The 24,035-nt window shown below is 56.7% G+C and overlaps 6 protein-coding genes across 6 annotated transcripts; 4 read left to right on the top strand and 2 right to left on the bottom strand.

The window, feature by feature from the left end:
• Nucleotides 1–298: 298 nt before the first annotated feature.
• Nucleotides 299–4,072, bottom strand: VDAG_00648 (uncharacterized protein; the record flags this gene model as incomplete). Its single annotated transcript, XM_009652025.1, has 5 exons — nucleotides 299–563; nucleotides 624–3,709; nucleotides 3,768–3,888; nucleotides 3,949–3,989; nucleotides 4,046–4,072. 5 exons carry the CDS (start codon nucleotides 4,070–4,072, stop codon nucleotides 299–301), a joined length of 3,540 nt encoding a protein of 1,179 aa, XP_009650320.1.
• A 587-nt stretch (nucleotides 4,073–4,659) lies between these two features.
• On the top strand, nucleotides 4,660–8,891 carry VDAG_00647 (inner centromere protein; the record flags this gene model as incomplete). Its single annotated transcript, XM_009652024.1, has 5 exons — nucleotides 4,660–4,835; nucleotides 4,904–4,994; nucleotides 5,054–8,200; nucleotides 8,255–8,394; nucleotides 8,456–8,891. 5 exons carry the CDS (start codon nucleotides 4,660–4,662, stop codon nucleotides 8,889–8,891), a joined length of 3,990 nt encoding a protein of 1,329 aa, XP_009650319.1.
• A 2,382-nt stretch (nucleotides 8,892–11,273) lies between these two features.
• On the top strand, nucleotides 11,274–14,153 carry VDAG_00646 (DnaJ domain-containing protein; the record flags this gene model as incomplete). Its single annotated transcript, XM_009652023.1, has 3 exons — nucleotides 11,274–11,370; nucleotides 11,420–12,457; nucleotides 12,511–14,153. The coding sequence occupies 3 exons, from the start codon at nucleotides 11,274–11,276 to the stop codon at nucleotides 14,151–14,153; spliced, it is 2,778 nt and encodes a 925-aa protein (XP_009650318.1).
• A 1,098-nt stretch (nucleotides 14,154–15,251) lies between these two features.
• Nucleotides 15,252–16,541, bottom strand: VDAG_00645 (uncharacterized protein; the record flags this gene model as incomplete). Its single annotated transcript, XM_009652022.1, has 5 exons — nucleotides 15,252–15,442; nucleotides 15,518–15,652; nucleotides 15,721–15,919; nucleotides 15,991–16,126; nucleotides 16,462–16,541. The coding sequence occupies 5 exons, from the start codon at nucleotides 16,539–16,541 to the stop codon at nucleotides 15,252–15,254; spliced, it is 741 nt and encodes a 246-aa protein (XP_009650317.1).
• Nucleotides 16,542–17,842: 1,301 nt separating this feature from the next.
• Nucleotides 17,843–21,424, top strand: VDAG_00644 (PDZ domain-containing protein; the record flags this gene model as incomplete). The annotated part of the gene is made up of 4 exons (XM_009652021.1): nucleotides 17,843–18,516; nucleotides 18,582–18,778; nucleotides 18,830–21,127; nucleotides 21,192–21,424. 4 exons carry the CDS (start codon nucleotides 17,843–17,845, stop codon nucleotides 21,422–21,424), a joined length of 3,402 nt encoding a protein of 1,133 aa, XP_009650316.1.
• Nucleotides 21,425–22,519: 1,095 nt separating this feature from the next.
• On the top strand, nucleotides 22,520–23,362 carry VDAG_00643 (AP-2 complex subunit sigma). The gene is made up of 3 exons (XM_009652020.1): nucleotides 22,520–22,636; nucleotides 22,726–22,795; nucleotides 22,877–23,362. Exons 1-3 carry the CDS (start codon nucleotides 22,605–22,607, stop codon nucleotides 23,204–23,206), a joined length of 432 nt encoding a protein of 143 aa, XP_009650315.1. The 5' UTR covers nucleotides 22,520–22,604; the 3' UTR covers nucleotides 23,207–23,362.
• Nucleotides 23,363–24,035: the final 673 nt, after the last annotated feature.

Raw genomic sequence — 24,035 nt, 5'->3', positions numbered from 1 at the left:
AGCGACATGATCGGGTTCTGAGCGTCACGCGTACGGAGTATTCAACAGGCATAGAGCACCACCGCAACCAATTCAGAGAAGCAAGCAATGATATCTTGAAACAAAGAAACTTTCGCCAGCTCAGCCAGCCCAGTCGTACTTGTCCTGCAAAATCAAGTCATGTGCAAGTCATTACAGCCCGTCCCACCTGGTATCCAACCAACCCCTGCTCAAGCCCAGCCCAAATCCCGTTGACATGCAGCCACACAAGTACAAATACCCATCTTCATCGTCATCTTGCCGTGTACGAGCATCATGGTCATTTCAAGTCCGCCGGCGTCAACGCCTGCACCATACTCGTACCCTCGCTGAAGCGCGTGCGGAAGATGCGGTTGGCGTTCTGGAACATGCCGTCCTTGAGACTGACGACGATGAACTGTGACCCCTTGAACCGCGTCTTGATGAGCCGGCCAATGTTTTGCGTGTGGGAAAGATCCAACGCCGCATCGACCTCGTCGAGAATGTACATGGGCGCAGGCTTGAATTGCAAAAGGGCCATGATGAGCGAAAGAGCAATGAGAGACCTGTGGCTGTTAGTCATTGCATGCTGTATGAGGGGGTTGCAAGTTTGATGGCGGGCTCACCTTTGGCCACCAGACAGCTCCGTCAGGCTCTGCTTCCAGACCTTGCCCAGAGACACCTTCACCTCGAGGCCGTCGCTGATCGTTTTGCCCTCAGGCGGGTCCAGCTTGGCGAAACTTCCTGGCAGCAGCTCGTTGAAGATCTGGCCAAAGTCGCCGTTGACCTTGACCCACGTCTCGTGCAGAGCCTTCTTCTTGTAGTCGTCCAGGCTGAGAATGGTCTCCTCAATCTTGCGCTTGTCGCGGATGACCGTCTTCATCATGTGCTTGAGCGAAACCTCCTTCTTCTCCACGCTGTCGATCATGTTCATGACCTTGGGGTTGATCTTCTTCTTCATGCCCTGGAAGCGGTCCGTCAGGTTCCGCAGCGTGGCCTTGCACTCGCTGATGTTCTGGCCCTTGAAGTCGTACGGCGTGCCGGAGCGGCCAAAGTTGTCCTTCTCGTCCGCGATCCAGTCGTGGTCCTTCTCCATGTACGCGACCGTCTGCAACGCCGACTGCTGCTCCTTGTGGAACTTTTCCACCTGGTGACCGAGCGTCTGCATCTCGAGACCCTCTTCCGCGACGCGCGCGTTTTTGGACCGCGTGGCTTCCTCCAGCGCACGGAGCTCGTCGTCGAATCCGTGCAGCTTTGCCCGCTCATCGTCCAGCTCGGCCTGCACCGCATCATGCGTGTCCTTGAGCTCGGCCTGTTGCTGGACGAGGCCCTCGATATCTTGCTGCTGCGCCTTGATGGCGACCTCGACCTCCTGCAGCTGTTCGCGGGCGCCAGACAGATCCCCAGCCACTTGCTCCGAGTCGAGCTGCGCGCCCTGGAGCTCCTTCTGCACCGTCTTGACCGAAGCAGCACTCTTGCTCAGCGTCGCCCGCAGCTTATCCAGGGCTTTCTGCAGCTCGATCAACTTGGCGTCCTTGTTGCTGTCGAAGTCTTGCATGTCCTTGTTTATCCTCTTTTCGTCGGCGAGGGCCTCGGCATGTCGCTTCTTTGCGTCCGCCATGTCGTTCTTCAGTTGGATGATGGTCTCCTTCATGTTGGCAACCTCCTGAATGATAGAAGAGGACGAGTTGCTAGCAATCTGCTCCTCGGCGAGCTTGATCTCGTGGCTCTTGAGGTCCAGCTCCTGCTTGATCTTGCGGGCGTGGTCGAGTTTGGACTTCTCTCGTGAAATGGTCACTTGAAGGTTCGTCAGCGTCGACTCGGCCTCCTTCAGCTGTCGGGTGAGCTCGTTCAGCTTTTGCAAAGTGACCAGCACTCCGCTTGAGTTGGGTGAGCTGCCGCCAGACAGTGTACCCGAGGGATCGTAGGCATCGCCCTCAAGCGTGATGCTCCTCATCCTGACATTCGGGTCAAACGTGACCTTCTTGGCTGTCTCTGCGTCGGCACATACAAGCGTGTTGCCAAACACATACTCCATGGCCGACGACACTTCGTCATCGTAGCCAACAAGAGACAAAGCCAGATCGACCTTGCCGGGCGCAATCTTCTGCGCTGTAGCAATCGTCTGAGCTGAAGCTTTGAAAGCCGCAATCTTGTTGAGGGGAATGATGGTGACTCGCTTGCGAAGCTTGCCGCCCTTCAGAAGCTGTGTGCCGGTCACTTCAGAGTCTACCACGACGTTGTAAAGGCGGCCTCCAGCGCAGATCTCGAGCGCAGTCCCGGCTTCTGTGTGATCCTTATCGAGGGTGAATAGCTGCGCAACAAGTCCCTTGACCTTGGATCGATCGAAATTGGGCACTGGGTCGTGGTAGTTGAAGTCGATGTTGGCAACCTTTCTCTTCAGTGCATCCGACTCTTGACGCAGCGTACGGATCCGTTGTTGAAGACCAGACTGCTGCTGGTACATCTCCTCCTCTTGGCCAGGTTGGAAGCCGAGCTTGCCAAGCTCCTTTTCAAGTCTCTGCTGCTGGACTTTGAGGTCCTCCAGGTCGTTGAGAAGGCCTGCGTTCTGTTCCTTGGCTTTTTTCGCACGAGGCTCCTCTTCCTTGATTCGCTTCTCGAGGTGGGCAATTTTCATCTTGGCTTGCTCCTGCTCGGTCGCCGCCGTCGTTGCGCGATTCCTGGCGTCCTGCAGCTGGCCCTGATAACCACCTTCCTGGCCGGCTTTGGACGCGACACCAGTCTGTAACGTCTGCAGCAGTTCCTCCTTGGAGTCTGCCTCCCGGCCCTGCGCCTCAACTTCGTCCTTGGCAGCATCGTACTTTGCCTTGATGGCTTCGTACGCCTTTGTCTTCTCCTGCAGAGCCGTCTCGAGCTCGGTCACGGTTGTCTCGACAGCGACCTTCTTCTCAGCCTCCTCGTTGAGACTGGACTGTTTCAGGTCCATGACGGTGGCAAGGCGCACCAGCTCGTTCGAGTGCTTCTTGACCAGATCCTCCAGGCCTTGCGCCTTGCCCCCCTTCTTGAGCTCCTTGTCGCGCTGGGCCCGGACCCTCTGCACATCCTCCTCTAGATGCGAGATTTCGCTCTTGAGGCGGACAGCCGATTGTTCGAGGTCCTTCTGCCTTTGCTTCTTGCCGTCCAGATCTGCCGCCGACTGTTGCAGCTTCTCCTGACACCTCACATAGTCGTGGGCGACGACGACTCTGGTGAGGCGCTCCATGTCGTTCTGGGTTTGTTGGAAGTCGAGGAATGCGCGCTTTTCGGTTCTCAGCTTCTCGAGCTTGGGCTCAATCTCGTCGCGCAGCAGCTCCGTGATCTCCTGCAGCTTCATGTCCTTCTTTGCCATGGTCTTGAACGCCTTGTCTCGTCGGTCCTCAAACATGCGTGTGCCGGCGGCTTCCTCGATCATGGAGAGGATCTCGACAGGCTTCATGTTGAGGACTTTGGTGATGCGTCCCTGCATGATGAGAAAGTTGGGGTTGTTGATGTTCAGTTGCACCGACTGGAAAAGGTTCTGTACCGTCTGCTGCTGCGCCCTATGCCCGTTGATCAGGTACTTGGAGGTTCCGCCGAGGACGATCTGTCGGGTGACGCTGATGGTCGCATACTCCTCGAAACCGATCGGCGACTTCTTCTTGTCTCTGTTGTCGAAGACGATGGTGACGCTCGCTTTCGTGACACCAGCTTGGCCACGCTTGTAGATGAGGTCCTGATCCGCGGGGTCAGCGCCTGGCTGGGCTGGGTGGCATCGGCGAGCAAGAGCATACCTGGAGATTCTGGGCTCGCACTGTCGTCATGTTCGTGATGCCGAGGACGAAGCAGATTGCGTCAAGGATATTGGACTTGCCGGACCCATTGAGACCGGTGATTGAGTTGAAGCTCTCATCCCTACGTCGTATCAGCGCCGGGTCACGGCTTCCGGCCACTCCTGACCGTTTGTTTACTCACCATCCTGAAATGACCGTCCGGACGGCGTACGACTTGAAGCCCTGCACAATGTCAATACCAGCGCGCGCATAGAAAGAGAAGCAACAATTCAACATACGTCTATGATAACCTCGATTACCCTCATGCTGTCGTTGTTCGTTTGTCGGGTTCCGCTCGGTGTGGGTTGGGCATGGCACGGCAAAAGCGATGACTTGGTCGCGACGAAAGTAAACAAATGCGACCGGGTGCGATAAGGGGCTTATCAGCCTGACCCTGAACCAAGCGCCCCGCGATGAATGGACTTCACTGAGGTGGCTTTGCAGAGGGGGGGGGGGACGGAGGTCGCGTCACGTGAAGCTCGCTTCCCCCACAAGCGCGATCGAGTGTCGCCCACACGCACGCATACACGCATACACGCATACACACACACACATTGGATCTCAAGGGAGCACCACAACACGCTAGTCCCGATTCGCTCTTGACCAAAACAAAGCGAATGCCGGTCCAAAGTGACATAGCTTGGATGCGGGCCCACGCGCCAACAACCTCAACACCCATAACTCCCCAGCCTACCTACCTATTCGACATTGGAGCTCTTGCACTCGCCCTCCATCAACATACGGCTACTTTATACCAAACCTACTTCCATCCACCACGCTCGATGATCGCTTCTCTTTCCGCCATTTCATAGCGATACCTCAGCGCTAGCCGCTCGGAAGCCCTTTGTTCATCATGGCCGCCATGCGTGGAGCGCGCGTTCCCGTCGGTTCGGCGACGTGGATCGCAGGCGAACGATCTTCTGCGGAAGATATTGTCAAGACCGAGACTGAAGAGTTCTCCTACTCCGTCCGTAACGAGTTCGACTGGTTGAACGAGCACATGGCCGACGTCTTCAATGAAAATGCCATGTATGTCACGCTTCATCCCCGGGTTCTCTAGCATCATCAACAAGACTAACGAATATGCCACTACTCAGTAACGTTGCCGAAATGTTCAAGACGCCCGGAAAGCTTCGGGGCAAAACGCCTCGGACCGCGAGAAAAGTCATCACGGGAGAACCTCGCGTTGTAAGCATCAATAGCCATGTCAAACACCATGACTTCTTTGTATGCTGACTGTGTTGCAGCCTCTGTCAGATATCTTCTCCTCCGCGTCGAAGGGAGCGCCGACACCGTTCACGCAGCAGCTGGGTCGCCTGCAGTCGCCGAGGTTACAGGCTTCAAGCTCCAGGTCGCCGCTCGCCAACAAGACCGCGTCCCCCTTGAGACCTCTGCCGTCGATGCGGCCTCAACCTACTAAGAATGCAGCACTTCCGACGGACTCTGGCTATTATGGGAGCCAGTCTCAGGACGTGATGGATGTTGACCATCACGTTCACGCGACGCAGTCTACACAGCCTTTCAGCCCTGTTCGAGAAGCCGACACGAACGAAGACGTCGCGTTCCACGTCGATGAACCCTCGACACACGAAAGCCCGACCGTCACCAAGACGATGCAATCGCCCACCATGACGTTCCAGACAGCACGCGAGGAGCAAACGACCCGAGTACTCAAGGATGTCACGCAAAAGATGGCCTCACCCGTTCCCAATCCTTCCCCAGCGCGAAGCCCGGCGAAACAGACCTCGACATATCCCGTCATCTCGCCCCCCTCGCGATTTGCGCACTCCTCATCTCCCAAGAAATCCTCGCCGCTCAAGACGTCGCCTGCCAAAAACTTTGATGAGCCCATGTCGGACGCTCCATCAGAAAACCACAGCCCCAATGCGGACGAAGCACGGTCGCCTTCCGAGGGCTCAAGCCCCATCCGCCCTGTTGTTCGCAAGCGCAGCCTCAACTTTGCTTCTCTGCCTGCTAGAGAGCCTTTGACTCACAAGAAGAGCCTAGGGGCGCGCCAGTCGAGACCCAGCCACGACAGTCGCCAGAGCTATCTTGGCAGGCATACTGGTGGGAAGAGCCTCAGCAACGTTGATATTTTGAGCTCCACAGATGATGAAGACGAATACCAAGACGGCATGGAGCTTGGTGGGATCATCGCTGGCACACACAAAACAACCAATGATGAGGTATTTGCCGATAACCACAACAAGGTCTACACTCAGAGGCTGCAAGACCAGATCAGCCTCCTTGGAAAGTCGCAGCCGAACGCCAGCAGGCCCTCAAAGTCCATCCCTAGCTCCGCAGTTCTTCAAGCAGCCGCCGCTGTTGCATCAGCACCAGAAGTCAAGGAGAAGACTCCAGAGAAGTCCCCGGCCAAAACACCATCAAGATCGTCGCCCAAGAAACAAGCTGCGCCCCCTACTCCGGGAGCTTTCCCTGACGATGACGACGAGGAGGAGGAGTGGATTGCTCCTCCAGCGGTGCCAGAGAAGGATCATATCGAATCCAGTCCTCGTCCAGCGCTTCCAAAAAGCTACACGGCGGACATCATGGAAGGCATTCACGGAATGGACTCGGTTAGCGGCGCAGAGTTTGTTCTGCCCAAGCAGCGACAAGCTGGCAGTCGCTCGACCTCTCCTCAACGTGGCCCCGTGGTGCCTGAGCGAACAACCAGCACACTGGGACACACTAAGTCTGCGTCGGTATCTGTGCTGCCCGAGCTCGGCATGGCCTCTGGGCCAGCGGGCGTCAACTCGCCTCTGAAGGCGATTTCTGTGTCCAACCCAGCTCTCACGTCCGTATCGGAGACTGGACGTCCGCAAACACCCAAGTCTCCTTCACGCAGCTTCCGCGACAGCCCGCTGAAACAGGTTAAGAATAAGCTTTCTTCGATCATCAAGAGTTCCAGAGGGCTTCTGGCAAGCAGTGCCGCCATTAGTGCCGAGGGCAAGTCTCTGCTGTCGCCCTCGTCAACTAGGCTTGGCTTCCATGCAGACCCCTCGGCCAGCTCTCTTGCGACTCTGGCCACGACTGCTGACTCGTTGTATCCCGACCTGTCCCAGCGCGCCACAAACGATGCTCCTGTTGTTTCCAGCTCCGGGAGCCCCACACGCCCGGTCGCAAAGCGAACGAGATCCTCGACCGAAAGGGAAAAGGAGGAGAAACGCAAGGAAAAGGAAACCCAGAAGGAGGCCCGCCTCATGAACGAGCAGATGGACAAACTGGAGAAGGCTCGCGAAAAGGAGCGCGAGAAAGCTCGTGTGTTCAGCAAGGAGCAGGAAAGAATCGCAGCCTTTGAAAAGAAGGTTGCGGCTCAGAAGGAGCAGGAGGTTGCGCAAACTCCCGCCCCCAAGCAGGAGAAACCTACCAGGACAAGCCCTCGCAAAACGAAGGCTCAGCTCGAGGCTGCCGCAAAGGCTGCTGCGGAGGAGGACGCTGACATGAACGATGCGCCGGGTTCGATGGCGCCCCCATCCGTTCCCAGATCCGCTGGGCCTGGCCAAGCGAGCCGTGCGAGAGAGGTACGGAGGCCGCTTAAGCCCACAAAGGAGACGGCAACGAAGTCGAGGCAGGCGCCTACAGTCATCCGCGTCAACACCGGATCACAGCACTCACAGTATCATCCTTCCAACTCGTCCCTTTCATCCAACCTGCACGACACTCTCGGCACCAGTCAGCCCCAGCTCAAGAGCAAGGCCAGCTCGGCTTCGCTCCAGCAAAAGCCCTCTCTTTCCAGCCTTAGAGGCTCTACAGCCGGAAGGCCGAAGGCTCTGGAGCTTGCTGCGAAGCGGAAGGAGGTTGAGGAGAAGGAGGCTCAGCGCAAGAGAGATGCCAAGGCGGAGATTGAACGCAAGAGGGCGGCGTTGCAAGAAGAGGAGCGTAGGCAGGAACAGCAGAAGCGGCTCGAGGCTGAGAAGCAGAAAGCCAAGGAACGAGAGCAGGCTGCATCGCAGGCGGAGGCGAAGAAGAACGCCGCACGTCAAGCCGCCATCGAGCGGGCCAAGCAGACGCGAGCGCCACCTCCCGCAGTGCGAGCTCAGCCTACCGGGCCTCCGGACTACAACACTGGTTCGGACAAGGCGGCGGCGAGCAGTCAGCCCCCCCGTCCTGTATCGCGTATGAACACTGCCAGTCAACGACCTCAAGAGGATCTTGGCCGTCCTGTGTCAGCAGTTTTGAACCAGGGTGCCAAGGCACCGCCTAAGCGACCTCTGCAGCAGGAGACCAACGACGGTGCATCCCGCCACCCGCAAGCCAGGAATGGACCGAGCTATCAGTCCAAGGACTCCAAGCGGCGACGGACAAGCGACGACTTCTTTGACGAGCTGGACATGGACAGCCAGCCCCCCAACATCAAGGGCCCGCCTGTCCGGCCCTCTGGCGGACTGAAGAAGGTGAGTTTGCACAGCGTCGATGCGTCCAAGGACTCTGAAGCTAACGATGACCAGGATATGTCGAACAAATCCATGTTCTCCGCCGGCTATGCCAATGTCCCGCCTCAGAGCGCGTCTCGCGACCTCTTCAAGGCTACCGTCACGGCTCAACACCACAGCGCCGTCAAGAGCACGCAGCCTATGGACATGTCACAGTTCTCCAAGGGGGCGATTCCTTTTGCACCCAACCCCAACCCGGCGGGACCGTCCCACAAGACGCCGGCCCGGCCCGCAGGGCGCTGCCGGTGCGAAATCAGCCGCCAAGTCGGCGACTCGGTCGTCGCCGCGGTTCCAGAACGGCGAGTCGATCGAGCTGCCCGAGATCGACACAGACGACGAGGACGAGGAGGAAGACGACGCGAACTTTGGCGCTGCTGCGTGGGTCGACTCGCCGGAGCTGCGCAGGGCTCTGACCCGCCAGGAGACTATGGACCCCTCGCAGATCTTTGGGCCACCAGCGCCGCTCGTGATGGAGGAGGTGTTCAGCAAGAGCAAGGACCGTTGGCACAAGTTCAGGGCGCGCACGTCGAGCGCCAATTGGAGCGGCACAGACCGTCTGACGGAAGACGAAATCAGGAAGGATCTTGTGGCCCGCGACAGGATGCGCAAGGACGGAGCCTGGACGTTTGAGATGAGCAAAGACCTGGCATAGGCGCGTGTGCGAGGTCACATTATTTTCGGCCGAAACTGGGTATGACTGGATGGTGTTGGGCGAGACGGATGCTTCATTCACTGTACATGGTATTCTTGTTGATTGCATTGCGTTGCAGATTGGGATAGTTTGGTATAAGGCGTATGAACCACCGGACATGGGAATCAGCAGGACTTCACGAATTGAAGGCGCACAATAAGACATGACGATGACACTATTTTTTTCGCACGCAGTACACATCTTTTTGGTGTTGTGCATGGTCGGACGGCGTTTGGAGGAGGGGATCAGGCAGGCCACACGAGTCCGTTCCGCTGGGTCATGCTGGGTATGATCGTCACCGTACAGGAGCTTTGATGCAGGATGACGAACGTTCGCCCTACATTTCCAGAGGCAATATGATTGGGGCCGCCGTCTGGAGGGCATTGTCTAAGGGTACCTGCACATACACGCCTTTGGTGCCCTGGCTTCGGCGTGTGCAGACAACGTACGCGGGCGGCCCGAGTAGGGCAGGCCAAAGCTTCTGGTGCGTGGAAGGTTGGGGCGTGGAAGGGAACGAGGGATGACTCGCATGGGAATCTGATAGATAAGTTGACGTGAGTGAGATGCAGTCGTCGATGTGAGGCAGGGCAACAGGGACATTGTAGCGGTGAGAAGGCGGTTACACCTCTCGCCAATGTGACTGGGCGAGTGAGTAGCTGGCTGGCGACAATCCGGAATGAAGCTTGGTGTTGCCGAGTTGCGCAGTACGCAGCTCGGCAGCGGCGCAGAGGGACGAATGACTGGATCCAGCCAGCTATGTGGGATCAATCAGTCTCACCTTCTTTTTCCAGCAGAGGTTCGTCAGTCGGTCGGTCGTGGCGAGCTTGTGAAGCGTGTGATCGTCAAGGAGGACGCATGTTGCCTGTGGCTCGCAAGCCTCAGCCACACCACACGTCACTAGGTCCTTGGGTCCCTACCACGTCCCGGCTCCCGCTCCCTGTAGAGCTGGCCTAGGGGAGGGACCTAGGGGAGGGACCTTAGGGGGGGGGGGGGGGATCTCTGTTTAGTGCGACCTCTGGGGGACCCTCCAGAACGGGAAGCTTGTCTCCACTCATAGCGTTGACGTCCCACGTCCAACCCCCCCCCCCGGTCTGTGTGCTGAGGCAACCGCGCAATTGTTTTCTTCCATGCGACGAGACATTCTTCGAGCTGATCTGTTGGCGGGGCACATCACCGACCTTCCTACTGCCTACTCACCTGCCTCGGGGTCCTTTACCCAGCGCGACCTCTGCCTGACCCTTTCTTCCCTTCGCCTGGCCGGCCATCTTCTCTCTTTCTCGTCTGAACTCTCTGTCACCTTGCGTACCTAGGTACCCTGACGACATCAGCCCCGAAACCTACCTACCTACCAAGCCAGCGCCGACCCACGATCTTACCTACCTGCCTATTCATAAACATTCGCCGTCCGTGTATCTCGTCTGCGTTCTTTCGCCCACGATACAAGAACGATAGGTACTTTGGCCTTGTCAGGTAAGAGAGCCCTCCTGCAGTTGGTGTTCTGCCCTTCACGTGCCCTGTCGCCCTGGTCTGTCCGGGTCACGGCGCCCAGCTTACCCATTGCCCGGGTGCAAGTGAGTGTGCGTGGTACAGCACCCAAGACCACCCGCAAGAGGGCAGCTTGGATGGGTGGCTCGGCTGCCGTCTGCCTCGCTGCACCTTTGTCTGTTGCGACTGGGGTGCTGTCCAGTCGCCGTTGAGAGGCTGCTGCCCTGCGATTTGCCTACTCCTTCCTGTCCTCCGCTGCGATCCTGATCTGCCTACCTACCTACCTACCTACCCACCTAGGTACCTAGGTTGTGCTGAATACCTAGATCGGACTTCAGTGCTCTACACTTGAGGACTGGTCTGCCTGGACTCCCTTCCATTTGGTCTTTACCATCTCCTCTGTCCCAAGCGCAGAAGGCGATCGTCTGGATGACATGAGCTGACCTTTGTCCTACAGCGGCAGCCGAACTCTCTCCTCCACCTCGAGCTTCCTAACTCTTTCTACCAAAGACTATCTTCACCCGAGCCCGTCGCCTCTTTTTTAAGCAAGACTCGCAATCATCACGCCAACACACCTGCCCAGCCGCTGCTGTGACCCTCCCTTGCTCGGCCGATTTTCACCAGGCATCTCAATACTTCATGAGCACGCAAGATCAGCGACCTTTGACGATCACATAGTCGCTCTTCCCCTCGGCTCCTCTGGTCTTCTGGCAGGCCACTTTTGGGCACAACAGAAAAGCTCGAACAGGCTGTGACGGATACCAACGGGGATGCCTGGGTCTGGCGTTGATCACTCCCCCGCCTACATCCAAACCGTCATTGAAGGACCTTGCCAGGGTCTTAGACACACGATTCAATATGCCGAACCTTGACAACTCTCGCGACTATTACGCGGACCTCAACCTGCCTGTGACAGCAGATGTCAATGACATCAAGAAGCAATTCAGGAAGCTAGGTCGGTGTTTCCATCCCTGATAACTGGTCTCCCTGCTAACCAGACGAAGCGCTCCTCTACCACCCTGACCGAAACCCCGGCAGAGAAGCTGAAGTCAACTCCAAGTTCCAGGTCATCCAGTCCGCACATGAGATTCTGACCGACCCCGAGCAAAAAGCCAAGTACGATGCCAGCCGGGGTCGTTCGCGCTATCCCACCGCGTCAGGTGTCAGAGGCAATCCCTGGCAAGATGCTGGAGCCAACTTTCCCCCACCGCCTCGGCGAAATCAGCCAACTCGTAATGCCACCCAATCGGGGGCGAATAAGTACCGCAACTTTACCTCGGGTGCCGCGCCGACTGCGAAGACTCAACCCCGCGAAGACCCTATGGAATCCAGGCGCAATGCGTGGCAGGCCTTTGAACAGATGAGGCCTTCGTCTCAAGGCAAGTCCGCCGCCTCTCAGGCGAAGCCAAGGCCTGTGCCCGAGCAGCCCGTCCCACCCCCTCGACCCGCACAGAGACCTGAGAGACCTGTGCCAAGGACGCCTGCACAGAAGCAGAGAGCTGAGGCCGCTTTCGGGGCCAAGAAGTCGTCGGGCTATGCCCCTCACTCCCCTGTTCCTGGAGATGAACCGTCTGTGAGTTCCAGTGCATACGCTACCAACCGACACACATACGATGCATCAGCGTCGGCCGCCCAGCAGCAGCGCGACTCGATTCCCGACCCCCTTGCACCGTTCCGCGACAAGTTTGGTGATTCTCGGCAAAGAACTCCATACAGCAGCGGGGGCGGCGAGAAGACCAATCCCTTTGATGGCATCTCCGTAGGCCGCACCAAGAGCACAAGAGAGAGCACACGACACTCTGAGTACCAGGATGCCGGGCTGTCCCCAGGCGGAGCTCGTCCTCGAAGCTCAAGCTCTCCTCGGACCGCTCCCATGGAAGACCCTACCGGGGCCCAACAGAGCAATACCGCCGACACGGCTTCCGACACTCATAAGCGGTCGTTTGCCTCAAGAGCAAGCGCCAAGTATACCCCGTCAGGACGAGCCTACGACGCTGGAGAGGCTGGAGGAAGCAGGCCGACAACAACAGCTGCAAACGAAGGTACGCTTGTCATGTCGTGCTCACTCGGAATGCGGAAACTGACCTTCTCTCAGCTCAACCCAACGCTAGCACATCCTCGAACAAGGCAAACGGCCCTTCAATGTACGGCGCATCCTATCATTCTGAGAATTCTTCTTTCCCTGCGTCAATCAATCACAGCACCCACCACCCCTCCATGTCAACATCCCCTGTGTATGGCCGACGGCCAGGCTTCAAATCCCAGGCCACCATGGCAACCGCGCAAACACGCAGAGATTCTGCCACACCTTCTCCGAGTGGGGATGGCTCCTCCACCACTACAGAGTCTCTTACCCCTTTCGAGCGCAAACAGCGCGAACTACTCGAGAGGTTGATCCACGCTGCAAACACACCTATCAAAAGACAGCGGTCCGAGATGAATGAGCCCAGAGATTATGCTGACAAGACTTGTACCAATAGCTTCAATTTTGTGGTTGATGACGACACATTCACACGGACTACTCCTGACCAGAAGAGGTTTGCCCGGAGCAGTGCTGATGATATCAACACCAGTTTTGTCGACGAGCAAGGGGCCGATACGTGGCAGTTTAGCGCCGGCAGCCCCCACACTCCGCAACAGGAGGATCCGTTCGCCAAGCGCCGCACCCAATCCGCAAGCCGTACGGGACGGAACTCGCCGCTCAAGCGCCCGCCTCCTCGTCCCGCGAAGGAGCCGCTCCCGGCCGAGAATGAGAAGACGGCAGAGGAAGTCAGGTTCGACGCAGAGGGCTGGAGTCAGAAGATTGGCCCGCAGAACTTTGCACACCAGCCAACTCAGAACAAAGCATCTTCTCCAACACGACCATCACGCTCCAACTCGCGGAAGCCAAAGTCGGTCCATCCAACTGTCGGAACTGCCGGCTTGGTCAATGAAGAAAGTAGCAGCAATGAAGACACAGATGGTGGTGCCCGCCAGCCGGAAGCAGAACCGGCTACAACAGGCAGTCCAATGCCCATGGACATAGATCCCGAGACGCCGCCTCCCAACCCCAGAAGCGCGCCCCCTTCGAGACGGGATAGCGCTCGCAACATCCCCGTCGAGCCTTCCCGACCCGAGTGGCGGCCTGGAAATGTTCAACCCGTACCCGAGGCTCCACAGCCGAATGGTGTCAAGCGGGCCCCTTTCAACCCTAACACGGCGGGATCCGAGGATAGCGAGGACTTCCGCGCCAGCTTTGCCGAGTTGAAGAACGTTGCTCCGTTTGCAACAAAGCCGACTGGACTCAACTCATTCGGCGACTTGAAGTCACAATTGCCGTTCGAGAGCCGGGCTTCTGAGCGGATACCCATTGAGAAAGAGAAGAAGCAGGATCCTGAACTCAACTTTCCGCCTGTTCCACGCGCTCCTACTCCGCCTGCTGCCCTGGCCGTGTCCGGTCTCAAACCCTCTCTCACGACGTGGCAAAAGTATCTCGTTGAGTTCCAGAACTACCTTCAACAGTGGGATGCTTTCAACGCCCAGATCACCTACCATTTTGAAACTCGCAAAGCACAGATACTGGAAGAACGCGGAACTGCAGGCTATGCATTCCTCACGACACAGGGCGACGAGGGTATCGAGGAATACCTCAGCTGGGTTCGCCAGGACAAAGAGGTTCGCCGCAAGTGGAGCCTTGCTTGCGACGAGCACGAGATGCGCATGCTCGATTTCTTGAAATACAAGAAGCTGATGCGGTAACTTGGCAATGTTGACTAAGGAATGACAGGCCACAAAACTTGTTTGTATTTGCAATCATATTAGCCCATGCCTTGGGCGAACGACAATATCGCCTACAGCCATTCGGACACGACAGCGATAGTGCAACGAAGGCGCAGCTTTTCTTTCCTGACTTGTTTGACGCGGTTTGTTCGCAGTTTCGATGCCATGGCTGGAACAATGGCAGCTTGGTATACAGTACCTACCTCGGGTCAGAGCGCATGGTAATGGGTCACGATGGAGGGGGCTCGACTCGACAACGATAGACGGCATGCTTGGGCAAAGGGGGAAAACCATATTCGGGATTTGGTTGGCGTTTCAGAGAATTAAGGGGTTGTCCTCATGTCGTGCGCTTTTCTTTCTTTATTGCTTCTGATATTGGGGGGAATGGGTAGCTTCGCCGAGGCGCAGTGCATAGTGAGCCACGCGTTACTGGCATTATGATTCGCGAAACAATGACACCATGTTCTCTCGTACTTGCTCGTCCGTGGAGCCTGTTCTGTGTGGGTTTGATCTCGACTGGCTCCAAGGTGATTCCGCAACGCTGAAATACTCCGCTGGGTGGTGTGAACACTGGTATCGGGTAAGCCTTTTATCGCATACTTTCCAGGCTTGCCCACACCTTTTTTGCACGCCACATGCTACTACGCGACATTCAGTTTGTCCCTGTCAAATAGTCATGTGGTTCTCGGTCTCAATATACACCAGATTGATGGATGATACAGGCGACTTGCTCACTGCGACCTCTTGCACGTGTGTCTTCATTTCGCACACATTGTCACCACTGACATCACTCGAATATTCATATACGGATAGCGGTGTTTGATTTCCTGGCACTAAAGCAGCCCTGCCAGCCTATGCCTTCCAGTGAGTGTATCGTGCTAAGACCATCACAGGCAGACGGCTGAGGCATCCCATTTCCCAAAGCGTAGAAGCAAGAAACAAGAAGCGTCGAGAATCATTCAAGACGATTTCGAGGGTGTCAAGCAAGGCAGTACTGTCCTGGAACCATGCTGTAGTCGCTCGCGTAGCGGCAGACTTGCCACAGTCTAGATGAACCGCAAGCTGGTGGGTTCTCAACTAGACCTTGGCCTCGGCCGTGTCCTTCATTTCCTCGTCACTATTCTTGGCGTCTTCGGCATCAGCGGCGGCGGGGGCGGGAGCGGGAGTTTCGGCCTCCTCCGAGGCTTCCTCCTCCTCCTCCACCTTGGCAGCAGTCTTCTTGACGGGAGTCTTCTTGGGAGTGCGCTTCTTCTTGGTGGCCGAGCCCTCTGTGCCACATGTCAGTTCAGCTTAGGCTTCGTAGCCGAGAAAGAGGGTTAAGAGTGTATGTGGAAGGAACGTACCCTCACCGTCGGCGCCGGAAGCGCGCTTCTTGGCTCCGCCGCCGCGCTTCTTGGCAGGCGTCTCAGGAGCGTCCTCGGCGTCGGCATCCTCTGAAGCCACGGCGGCTGCGGTCTTGGAGGTGCTTTTCTTGCGAGCTGTTCCGGCCTTGTCAATACCGATGCGGACGCTTTTCTCCTCCTGGTCTGGACTTGATGGTACGTACGGGTCTTCTGTTTGTTGGGCACGGCGACGAAGTCGCCTTCGCCGGCGGCGGCGGTCTTCATGTCGTTTCTGTAGCGGTCCCAGACGGCGCGCATCGAGGCCATGGTGCGGCCGGGGAGGGCCTCGGAGATGGCCTTCCAGTCCAGGGTCTTGCCGCTGCTGGCGTGGAGCTGGCCGAGGATGTTGTTGAGGACGATGGCCTATTGGGCTCATGGTCAGCACAGCACTTGAAGGGGTGGTTGGTGTTGAAGTTGGGGGGTAGGGAACATACTCGGTCGAGTTCAGTCCAAGGGACAGCCTTTGTGGTGCCCTGACCGTTTTCGTTGGCGCTGCCGTTTTTCTGAGTTTCCGACATGGCTTCCGGGGATTCTGATTCTGTTTCCGAGTCTTCGTGTTCGTCGGGTGTGCTATTGATATTTGGTGCTGTTAGTAGAAATGATGGCTGGTGAGGGCGTTGGTTGGAGAGGTGGTCAGGAGATGGTTGAGGAATGATGTGAATGAGAGCAGGAGCGCAAACAGGTGACTTATTTGAAGCGTTTTGCGATAAGTGAAGAAAGTGAAGGTGCGCAGAGCGTGGATGCCTGTACTAGGCAGTCGATCGAGTTGAAGGACTCGCAGCAAGTTGAGTTGCGTGGAAGGTCCTTGAACTCAGAGACAGGCAGGCGCCGTGCGAAGGTCACGAGTTCCGAGGCCCAGAACAACCGCTGTGATAAAAAGTATTTATGAGACTGTCATCACTTACAAGTAAAAGTAGTCCAGCTCTGGATTGAAAGTAACACTTTTCCTCTTGGCCCGACTGGCTGAGCGAAGCAGTACAGGCATTGTATACTTCAGCACCTAGGTGTGGCCCCCCTGAGTGAGAGGGAAGCGATGAGATGCCAAGCTGGTTGAGAGAATGCAAATGTGAAAACCTTTGTCCATCTACGTGTCCAGATGCCATCAGTCTCACCTATCTTGATGATCGTTTACTCTTCTCCCCCAGTCCAAAATCTAGCCCGTCGTCGCTGTCACGCAAGCACGATGGACATATACGCTGTACTTGACAGTCCGAGCCCGCAATGCCCTAGTTCACCTGCAGCTCGACGAGATGGTGATGGCGTGCATTTCAGAGTGAATGTTGTGCAAGTAGCAAAGATGTTTAAGCTCACTGCCAAAGCATGTATGATATATTTGCTCACTTGTTCTGGTTGACCCAGACTCCATGACTCTATGCATCTAATATCCCGCGAGAAACTTCCGCAGAGGACAGAAATGAAGACTTCCTTCAAGGACTGGCTACACAGACCAGATGATTCTTCCTGTGCTAAAGTACAACTTTTTGAGTCGAACTGCGTCCGCTTTGTCCCACAAGAAAGCCAGATCTAACTGCCGAGTACAGCAAGGCTGCTATAGAATATTGCACAGCCAAAAGAATCCCTGAATGCTTCCTCAAAGTTGATATTGATCCGGGTTTCGGCTCAGCCTGTTGAGCCTAGCACCTTAGCATCTAGTATTGAGCTCCGACACTGCACGTTAACCGCAGTGACCGCCATCGCAGCGTGAGTATATTGGATAAGGACACAGGGTCATTCGTAAACCATCGTCCGGCGTTGCTCCATCATGCGAGAGACAAAGAGAGTGATGCACACCACACCGAGGCTCAGCCTTGGGCTAGACCGTCCTGACAAAAGTCATGAGATGCCATGGGGATGAGACAGTCCAAGACCTGCAGATGATGTTGTGCCTGGTGCTTTGCGATCCGAGTGCCTCCATTGGATTCGGCATGAAGAAGGTGGTGTCGAGCGCTCCGACCCGTGACCCATTAGCTGTAGTTCGACACCCTCCACGAGAGCTGCACCTGTATGCATCTCCCGGTGCTAATGGATGGCGTAGAAAGATGTGCCCCACACCGTCTACGTCACTTCCTATAGACGCATAATGCAGGAACCAAACTAAGCCCCAGTGGAAACCTGGACCTGGATGGACAGTAGCAGTAGCGGAACTCATCGTCCTAGGCAGTATTGGTATGTACCTAAGCAGAATCTCAATTCGATCCCGAGCGCAAACCATTCGCCGCTCCCAAATCCAGGTTCCACGAAAAATCGAATGGCTCCCAGCGGGTGAAGGTTGTCTCGAAGCATCACATGCACCGTATTCTGCTCACGACTAGACGGACCGGGATACGAAGTCTACCATACACCAACTTCGACACACCACTTGCCTTGCCGCCGCCGACCAACCCTGCCTGGCCACGATTCCAGACCCTGGCCAAGACACGCTCACGCTCCATCGCCAACTCCAACAAAGGCAAGACCAACGCAAGCTCTGGCAACCTCTACAACTCCGGCTCGATCACGGAAGATATTCACAAGCTTGGCCGTATAAGTCGCAGCTTCTTCCGTACAGCCAAACCTCGTCGCGCATTCTCTGGCGCTTCCATTCCCACGACCGCGACCAACTGCATCATGAACGGCGCCAAGGTTACCCGCTCCAAGCGCAAGGCTCCCACCAGCCCCGAGGGTCTGCGCCCGAACAAGCAGCATCGTGCATTAAACGGCAAGTTCTCTGCAGGCGATAACACCCCTGACGTCGAACACGATGAGCCGGTCTACGTCGAGGAGGACGAGTACGACGACGAGGAGGTTGCTCGGCTGAACCCCATGTTCCCGGCTACGCAAGAGCCCGAGGCGTGGCAGCATACCATCGAGAACGTCATTAGCAATGTTGTCTCGATCAGGTTCTGCCAAACTTGTTCTTTTGATACAGATCCAGCTCTGACGAGCGAGGCCACTGGTTTCGTCGTCGACGCTGAGAAAGGGTACGTTGAGAAGCGCCATTGGGCCCATTTATTGGGGGCGGTTAGGCTGACGTGCCATCAACCAGATACATCCTGACGAATCGTCATGTTGTTGGCTCCGGACCCTTCTGGGGCTTTGTCGTCTTTGATAATCACGAGGAGGTCGACGCCTACCCGGTCTACCGCGACCCCGTCCACGATTTCGGCATCCTACGGTTCGACCCCAAGGCCCTTCGCTACATGGATATCCAGTCGCTGCAGTTGCGACCAGACTTGGCCAAGAGTAGGTGCTGCCAGATTCTGCACACAGCGACATGCTAATGAGACATCTTAGTTGGTGTCGAAATTCGAGTCGTCGGTAACGATGCCGGAGAAAAGCTCAGTATCCTGTCCGGTTTCATCTCGCGTCTCGACCGCAACGCGCCCGAGTACGGAGAGGGGTACAGCGACTTCAACACCTGCTACTACCAAGCCAACGCCGCAGCAAGCGGCGGCAGTTCCGGCAGTCCTGTTGTCAACATTGACGGTTTCGCAATCGCTCTGCAGGCTGGCGGTCGCAGCGACGGCGCGTCGACCGACTACTTCTTGCCGCTGGACAGGCCACTGCGTGCCCTGCAATGTATTCAGGAGGGAAAGCCGGTCACGCGAGGCGATATTCAGTGCCACTGGCTGTTGAAGCCGTTCGACGAGTGTCGACGCCTCGGCCTGACCCCTGAATGGGAGGCTCTCGCGCGCAAGACCTTCCCCAAGGAGAACAACATGCTCGTTGCTGAGATTGTGCTGCCTGAGGGACCATCCCACAACAAGATTCAGGAGGGTGATATCTTGATCAAGGTGAATGGCGAACTGGCAACCCAATTTGTCCGACTAGACGACATCATGGACTCGAATGTGGGCAAGACAATCCATCTACAGATCCAGCGTGGGGGCGAGGACATGGAGGTTGACATTGAAGTCGGCGATCTGCACGCCATCACCCCTGACCGGTTCGTGTCTGTCGCGGGCGCCAGCTTCCACGACCTATCTTACCAGCAGGCGCGTCTCCATGCCGTGGCCTGCAAGGGCGTTTTTGTGTGCGAGGCAACGGGGTCTTTCCGTTTCGATAGCGCAGACAACGGCTGGCTCATCCAGAGTGTGGCCGGCAAGAACACGCCCGATCTCGATACGTTTGTCGAGGTGATGAAAGAGATTCCTGATCGCCGCAGGGTCGTCGTCACCTATAAGCACCTTCGTGACCTGCATACTCTCAACACGACCGTCATCAATGTCGACAGGCATTGGTCGGCCAAGATGAAGATGGCGGTGCGAAATGACGAGACTGGTCTTTGGGACTTTTCCGATCTGGGTGATGCTTTGCCTCCTGTTCCGACTGTACCTCAGTCTGGCTCCTTCATCCAGCTCGAGTACACATCAAACCCTGCCGTTGCCGACTTGGTCCGCAGCTTTGTGCTTGTCAACTGCACCATGCCGGTCAAACTGGACGGCTTCCCGAAGAATCGCAAATGGGGCATGGGTCTCGTGATAGACGCTGACAAGGGCCTCGTCATCATCTCGAGAGCTGTTGTCCCCCATGACCTTTGCGATGTGACGGTCAGCATCGCCGATACAATTTTCGTGGACGGCAAGGTGGTTTTCCTGCATCCGCTACAAAACTATGCCATCATCCAGTACGACCCAAAACTTGTAGATGCGCCTGTGCTGAGCGCCAAGCTGAGCAGCGAGCCCATCTCTCAGGGAGCGTCCACCAACTTTATCGGTTACAACAGACTGGGCCGCATCGTGCATGCGACGACAACAGTGACGGAGATTACACCAGTGGCGATTCCTGCTAATTCGGGAGCGCCGCGGTACCGCGCTGTCAATGTTGACGCCATCACTGTCGACACGAGTCTCAGCAGCCAGTGTGGCAGCGGCGTTTTGGTCGCAGCTGATGGTTCTGTGCAGGCTCTATGGCTGACGTACCTCGGAGAGCGCTCGCCGGTCAGCAACCGCGACGAGGAGTACCATCTTGGTCTCGCGACACCGACACTGTTGCCAGTGATCTCTCAGATTCAGCAGGGTGTCCTGCCCAAACTCAGACTGCTCCCTGTGGAGTTCCGTGCCATCAAGCTTTTGCAGGCGCGTGACATGGGCGTCTCGGACGAGTGGATTCGCAAGGTCACCGAGGCCAACAAGACGCACCACCAGCTCTTCATGGTCAGCAACCGCACCTTTGAGCGCAAGGAGCAGCCCGGCGCGCTGCTCGAGGGCGACATTGTCCTCAGCCTCAATGGCAAGGTGATTACGAGGGTGTCAGAGCTCGACGTCATGTATTCGCACGAGGTTATCGAGGCTGTCGTCGTGCGGGTGAAGCAAGAAATGACGATTCAGGTGCACACGTCGGCCGCGGACGACGTCGAGACGGACCACGCCGTGTCGTTCTGTGGAGCCGTCCTCCAGAGGCCGCATCATGCCGTCAGGCAGCAGATCAGCAAGCTGCACAGCGAGGTCTACGTCTCGGCACGCACGAGGGGCTCCCCTTCGTACCAGTACGGCCTTGCCCCCACCAACTTCATCACCCACGTCAATGACAAGCCGACGCACGACCTGCAGGCCTTTCTCGCCGCGGTGGAAAACATCCCGGACAATACTTGTGAGTCTACAAGTGCCTTGATCATGCTTCGTAGCAGTCGGAGAGCTAACTGGACCCGTAACAGATTTCCGCCTAAGAGCCTGCACGTTCGACTGTGTGCCGTGGGTCATCACGATGAAGAAGAACGAGCACTACTTCCCGACCATGGAGTGGATCAAGGACGCGTCGGACCCTTCGGGCTGGCGACGCAAGACGTACGAGCACGGCAAAGTGTTTGACGGCGAGACCGTCGACGGCATCAACGCCGCCACGGGCGAGGACGCGGATATGGGCGAGGAGGACATATTGCCGGCCTGAGGCAGGCTGGGGACGGAACGCAATGTGGTGCAAGATGACGGCAGGGAGGACAGTGCTATGCCCTCCTGTCTTTTGGCGTCGATGACGTCCGTGGGAAGCTTGGAGGGCCGGATACCAACAGATGTGTTTTTAGTAGAGGGTTGGGCAAAAAGCTCTTTGCCCAGTGTGTTTTGAATGTGTCATCAATGCTGTAAGATGAGGAAACTGACTTCATACGGCGTGCCCTGACTGTGTTTGATGCTGCTTGTCCTGTTTACTGCCTGCGCGTTGGTCGCCGTCGTATCTTGCAGGGTTCTTCAGATTAACATGGCACTCGAGCTTCCAGGGAACGTGATGGCCAAGTGAGATGTATGCCACCCCGTTGCGAGGCTAGCAGCCGGCTGCTCATAAGGTACCTAGACATCGAAAGCAAGCCAGTGAGAGAAATGGCTGAAAATGCGAAAGTTGGCGGCTTGTACAAGGGCAAGCCTTCAAGGTAGGTCCAGCGAACAGGCAACAGCGTGTCCAAATCAGCAAGGCCATCCTCGAAGGCAACTCACAACTTTTGCGTCCCTGAGGAGGATCAGCCCACAGACAGTTTCATCAACATTACAGTCATCATGAGAAAAGCGCAGCCATGTCGATGGCGAGCCACGTTGCACACACATCCTCTTCACCCCAGCCCGTAGGCGTGAGCAATGAGAAAGAGAGAGAAAGTTTTCCATCCATCGAGGAAGAAGAAGGGTTACAAAAATTCCCTAGCCAGCCGAAGCCAACTAGGAGTGGTCATAGTTATAGTTTTCAACTAGCAAAAACACGATCTCGGACGAATCCTCACTGATACGCGTAAAGCCCTTGCACTCAGATGGAGAAAGGAAAGAGAGCAAAAAGTCCAAAAGAGGCGGGACGCGACGCGGTTTTGTAGGTCCACCCAAGGCGGTCAAGTGCGGCAGATCAGTTGGTACCTGCGTCTGCCTGAGCGTTCTGCCCTTTCCCCTGACACGGTACGTACCTAGGTACATGGCACCTCACGTAGGTGCCCACACCTTATGTACAGCACGCCCAGCACGGTGCTAAAACGGGCGGTCTTCTTGGTCAGCCAATTCGGGGTCTGGCGACGACCTCTTGAGATCCCCCCCTTCAGGAAGAAGCTCCAGACGAAACGTACAGCGCCGCCCATGTGCGCCGGACCGCCGTGAAGATGCTGTCCTTTATCCTGATCCAGAACCGACAGTACGTTCCTCGCTCTCCGACCCCCTCTTAGCCACATGGCCCCGTTCCCGCCCGTCCCGTACCGTCGCTAACATGCACCCCTCCTCCAGGGGGAAAACCCGCCTCGCAAAGTGGTACGCCCCATACAGCGACGACGAGAAGATCAAGCTCAAGGGCGAGGTACGCCTTGCTCCCTCCACCTCCCACAGTCGCCCGAGTACCTGCTCTCCCAACTTCTGACGCAATCTCCCATCGTCCCAGGTCCACCGTCTCGTCGCTCCGCGCGACCAGAAGTACCAGTCCAACTTTGTCGAGCACCGCAACAACAAGATCGTCTACCGCCGCTACGCCGGGCTCTTCTTCTGCGCCTGCGTCGATACTAACGACAACGAGCTCGCCTACCTCGAGGCCATCCACTTCTTCGTCGAGGTCCTCGACTCCTTCTTCGGCAACGTGTGCGAGCTCGATCTCGTCTTCAACTTTTACAAGGTCTACGCCATTCTCGACGAGGTGTTTCTGGCCGGCGAGATCGAGGAGACGAGTAAGCAGGTTGTGTTGACGCGGCTGGAACACCTGGACAAGCTGGAGTGAACGAGCAAAAGGTGGGAGAAAGCATGCGGTGCATCAAACATTCAGGGCGGCTGCAATGAGGATGGAACTTATCATGACTGGGAGGGCGTTGGGCGTTCAATCGAGCTATGTCTATTTCTTGTTTCCATCTCCCTGGCAAAAGATCTTTTCATGCCACGATTCAGTGGATTTTGATGTGCATAGTGTCTCGCTTGTAGTCATGGGATCATGCCATGACCCGCGACACACAGTCGCCGCCCTTCTTCGCTGTCAACTCGGAGGCCAGCGCATCCAGGAACACATCCGCTCGAACCACGGCTTGTTCTTCATCAGTTTGCGAAATGGGGGCCCCGGTGCAAATTCCTCTGCGCTCTGCATCCAGGCAGGGCTTGTCAATCACGCTATACCGCGGCGAAAGGCGGCCAGTTTCGAGCGGCTGATCGTTTACAGGGCTCGGTGTAGGCATCAAGGTGAGACGAGGTCTGCATATGATGGTATCTTGGGGGTCTGGTGATTGCAAAAGTTGGTGCCGCGAAGCTTGCGCTTTTCTTTCGCGTCTATCGTCGCGATCTTGACCCGGTGAGTTCCCCCAATGGTCTTGTTTCCAAACATATAGACATGTTTTGCCGTTTATTGTTCTTGCCTTCGTTTTGGCCTGCGACTTCTTCGTCTTCGCCAGGGGAAGGCTTGTCGCTTCGTTCGTCTGTCGAGGAGCCTCTCCCTGGAGGCGCTCAGTCAATTTCTGGCGCTTGCGAGGTGGTGAACCCTCGTCGGAGGGAGTGTGGTCGACGACATCCGGTTTGTCGTAGCCTCCGGTCCTTGGTGCAGGTGGCATGAACGGGACGAGGAA

The sequence above is a fragment of the Verticillium dahliae genome, genomic scaffold (genome assembly GCF_000150675.1).
Source record: "Verticillium dahliae VdLs.17 supercont1.1 genomic scaffold, whole genome shotgun sequence".
Classification (NCBI taxonomy): domain Eukaryota; kingdom Fungi; phylum Ascomycota; class Sordariomycetes; order Glomerellales; family Plectosphaerellaceae; genus Verticillium; species Verticillium dahliae.
Note: the sequence above shows the minus strand (reverse complement) of the source record. Positions and strands in the feature narration are given on the sequence as shown.

Excerpts from the sequence above, each read along its gene's own strand:
- VDAG_00643 (XM_009652020.1), top strand. The coding sequence starts at position 22,605 with ATGCTGTCCTTTATCCTGATCCAGAACCGACA. Across the intron at positions 22,637-22,725 it reads ATCCTGATCCAGAACCGACA|GGGGAAAACCCGCCTCGCAA; the intron begins GTACGTTCCTCG and ends CCCCTCCTCCAG. Across the intron at positions 22,796-22,876 it reads AGATCAAGCTCAAGGGCGAG|GTCCACCGTCTCGTCGCTCC; the intron begins GTACGCCTTGCT and ends CCATCGTCCCAG.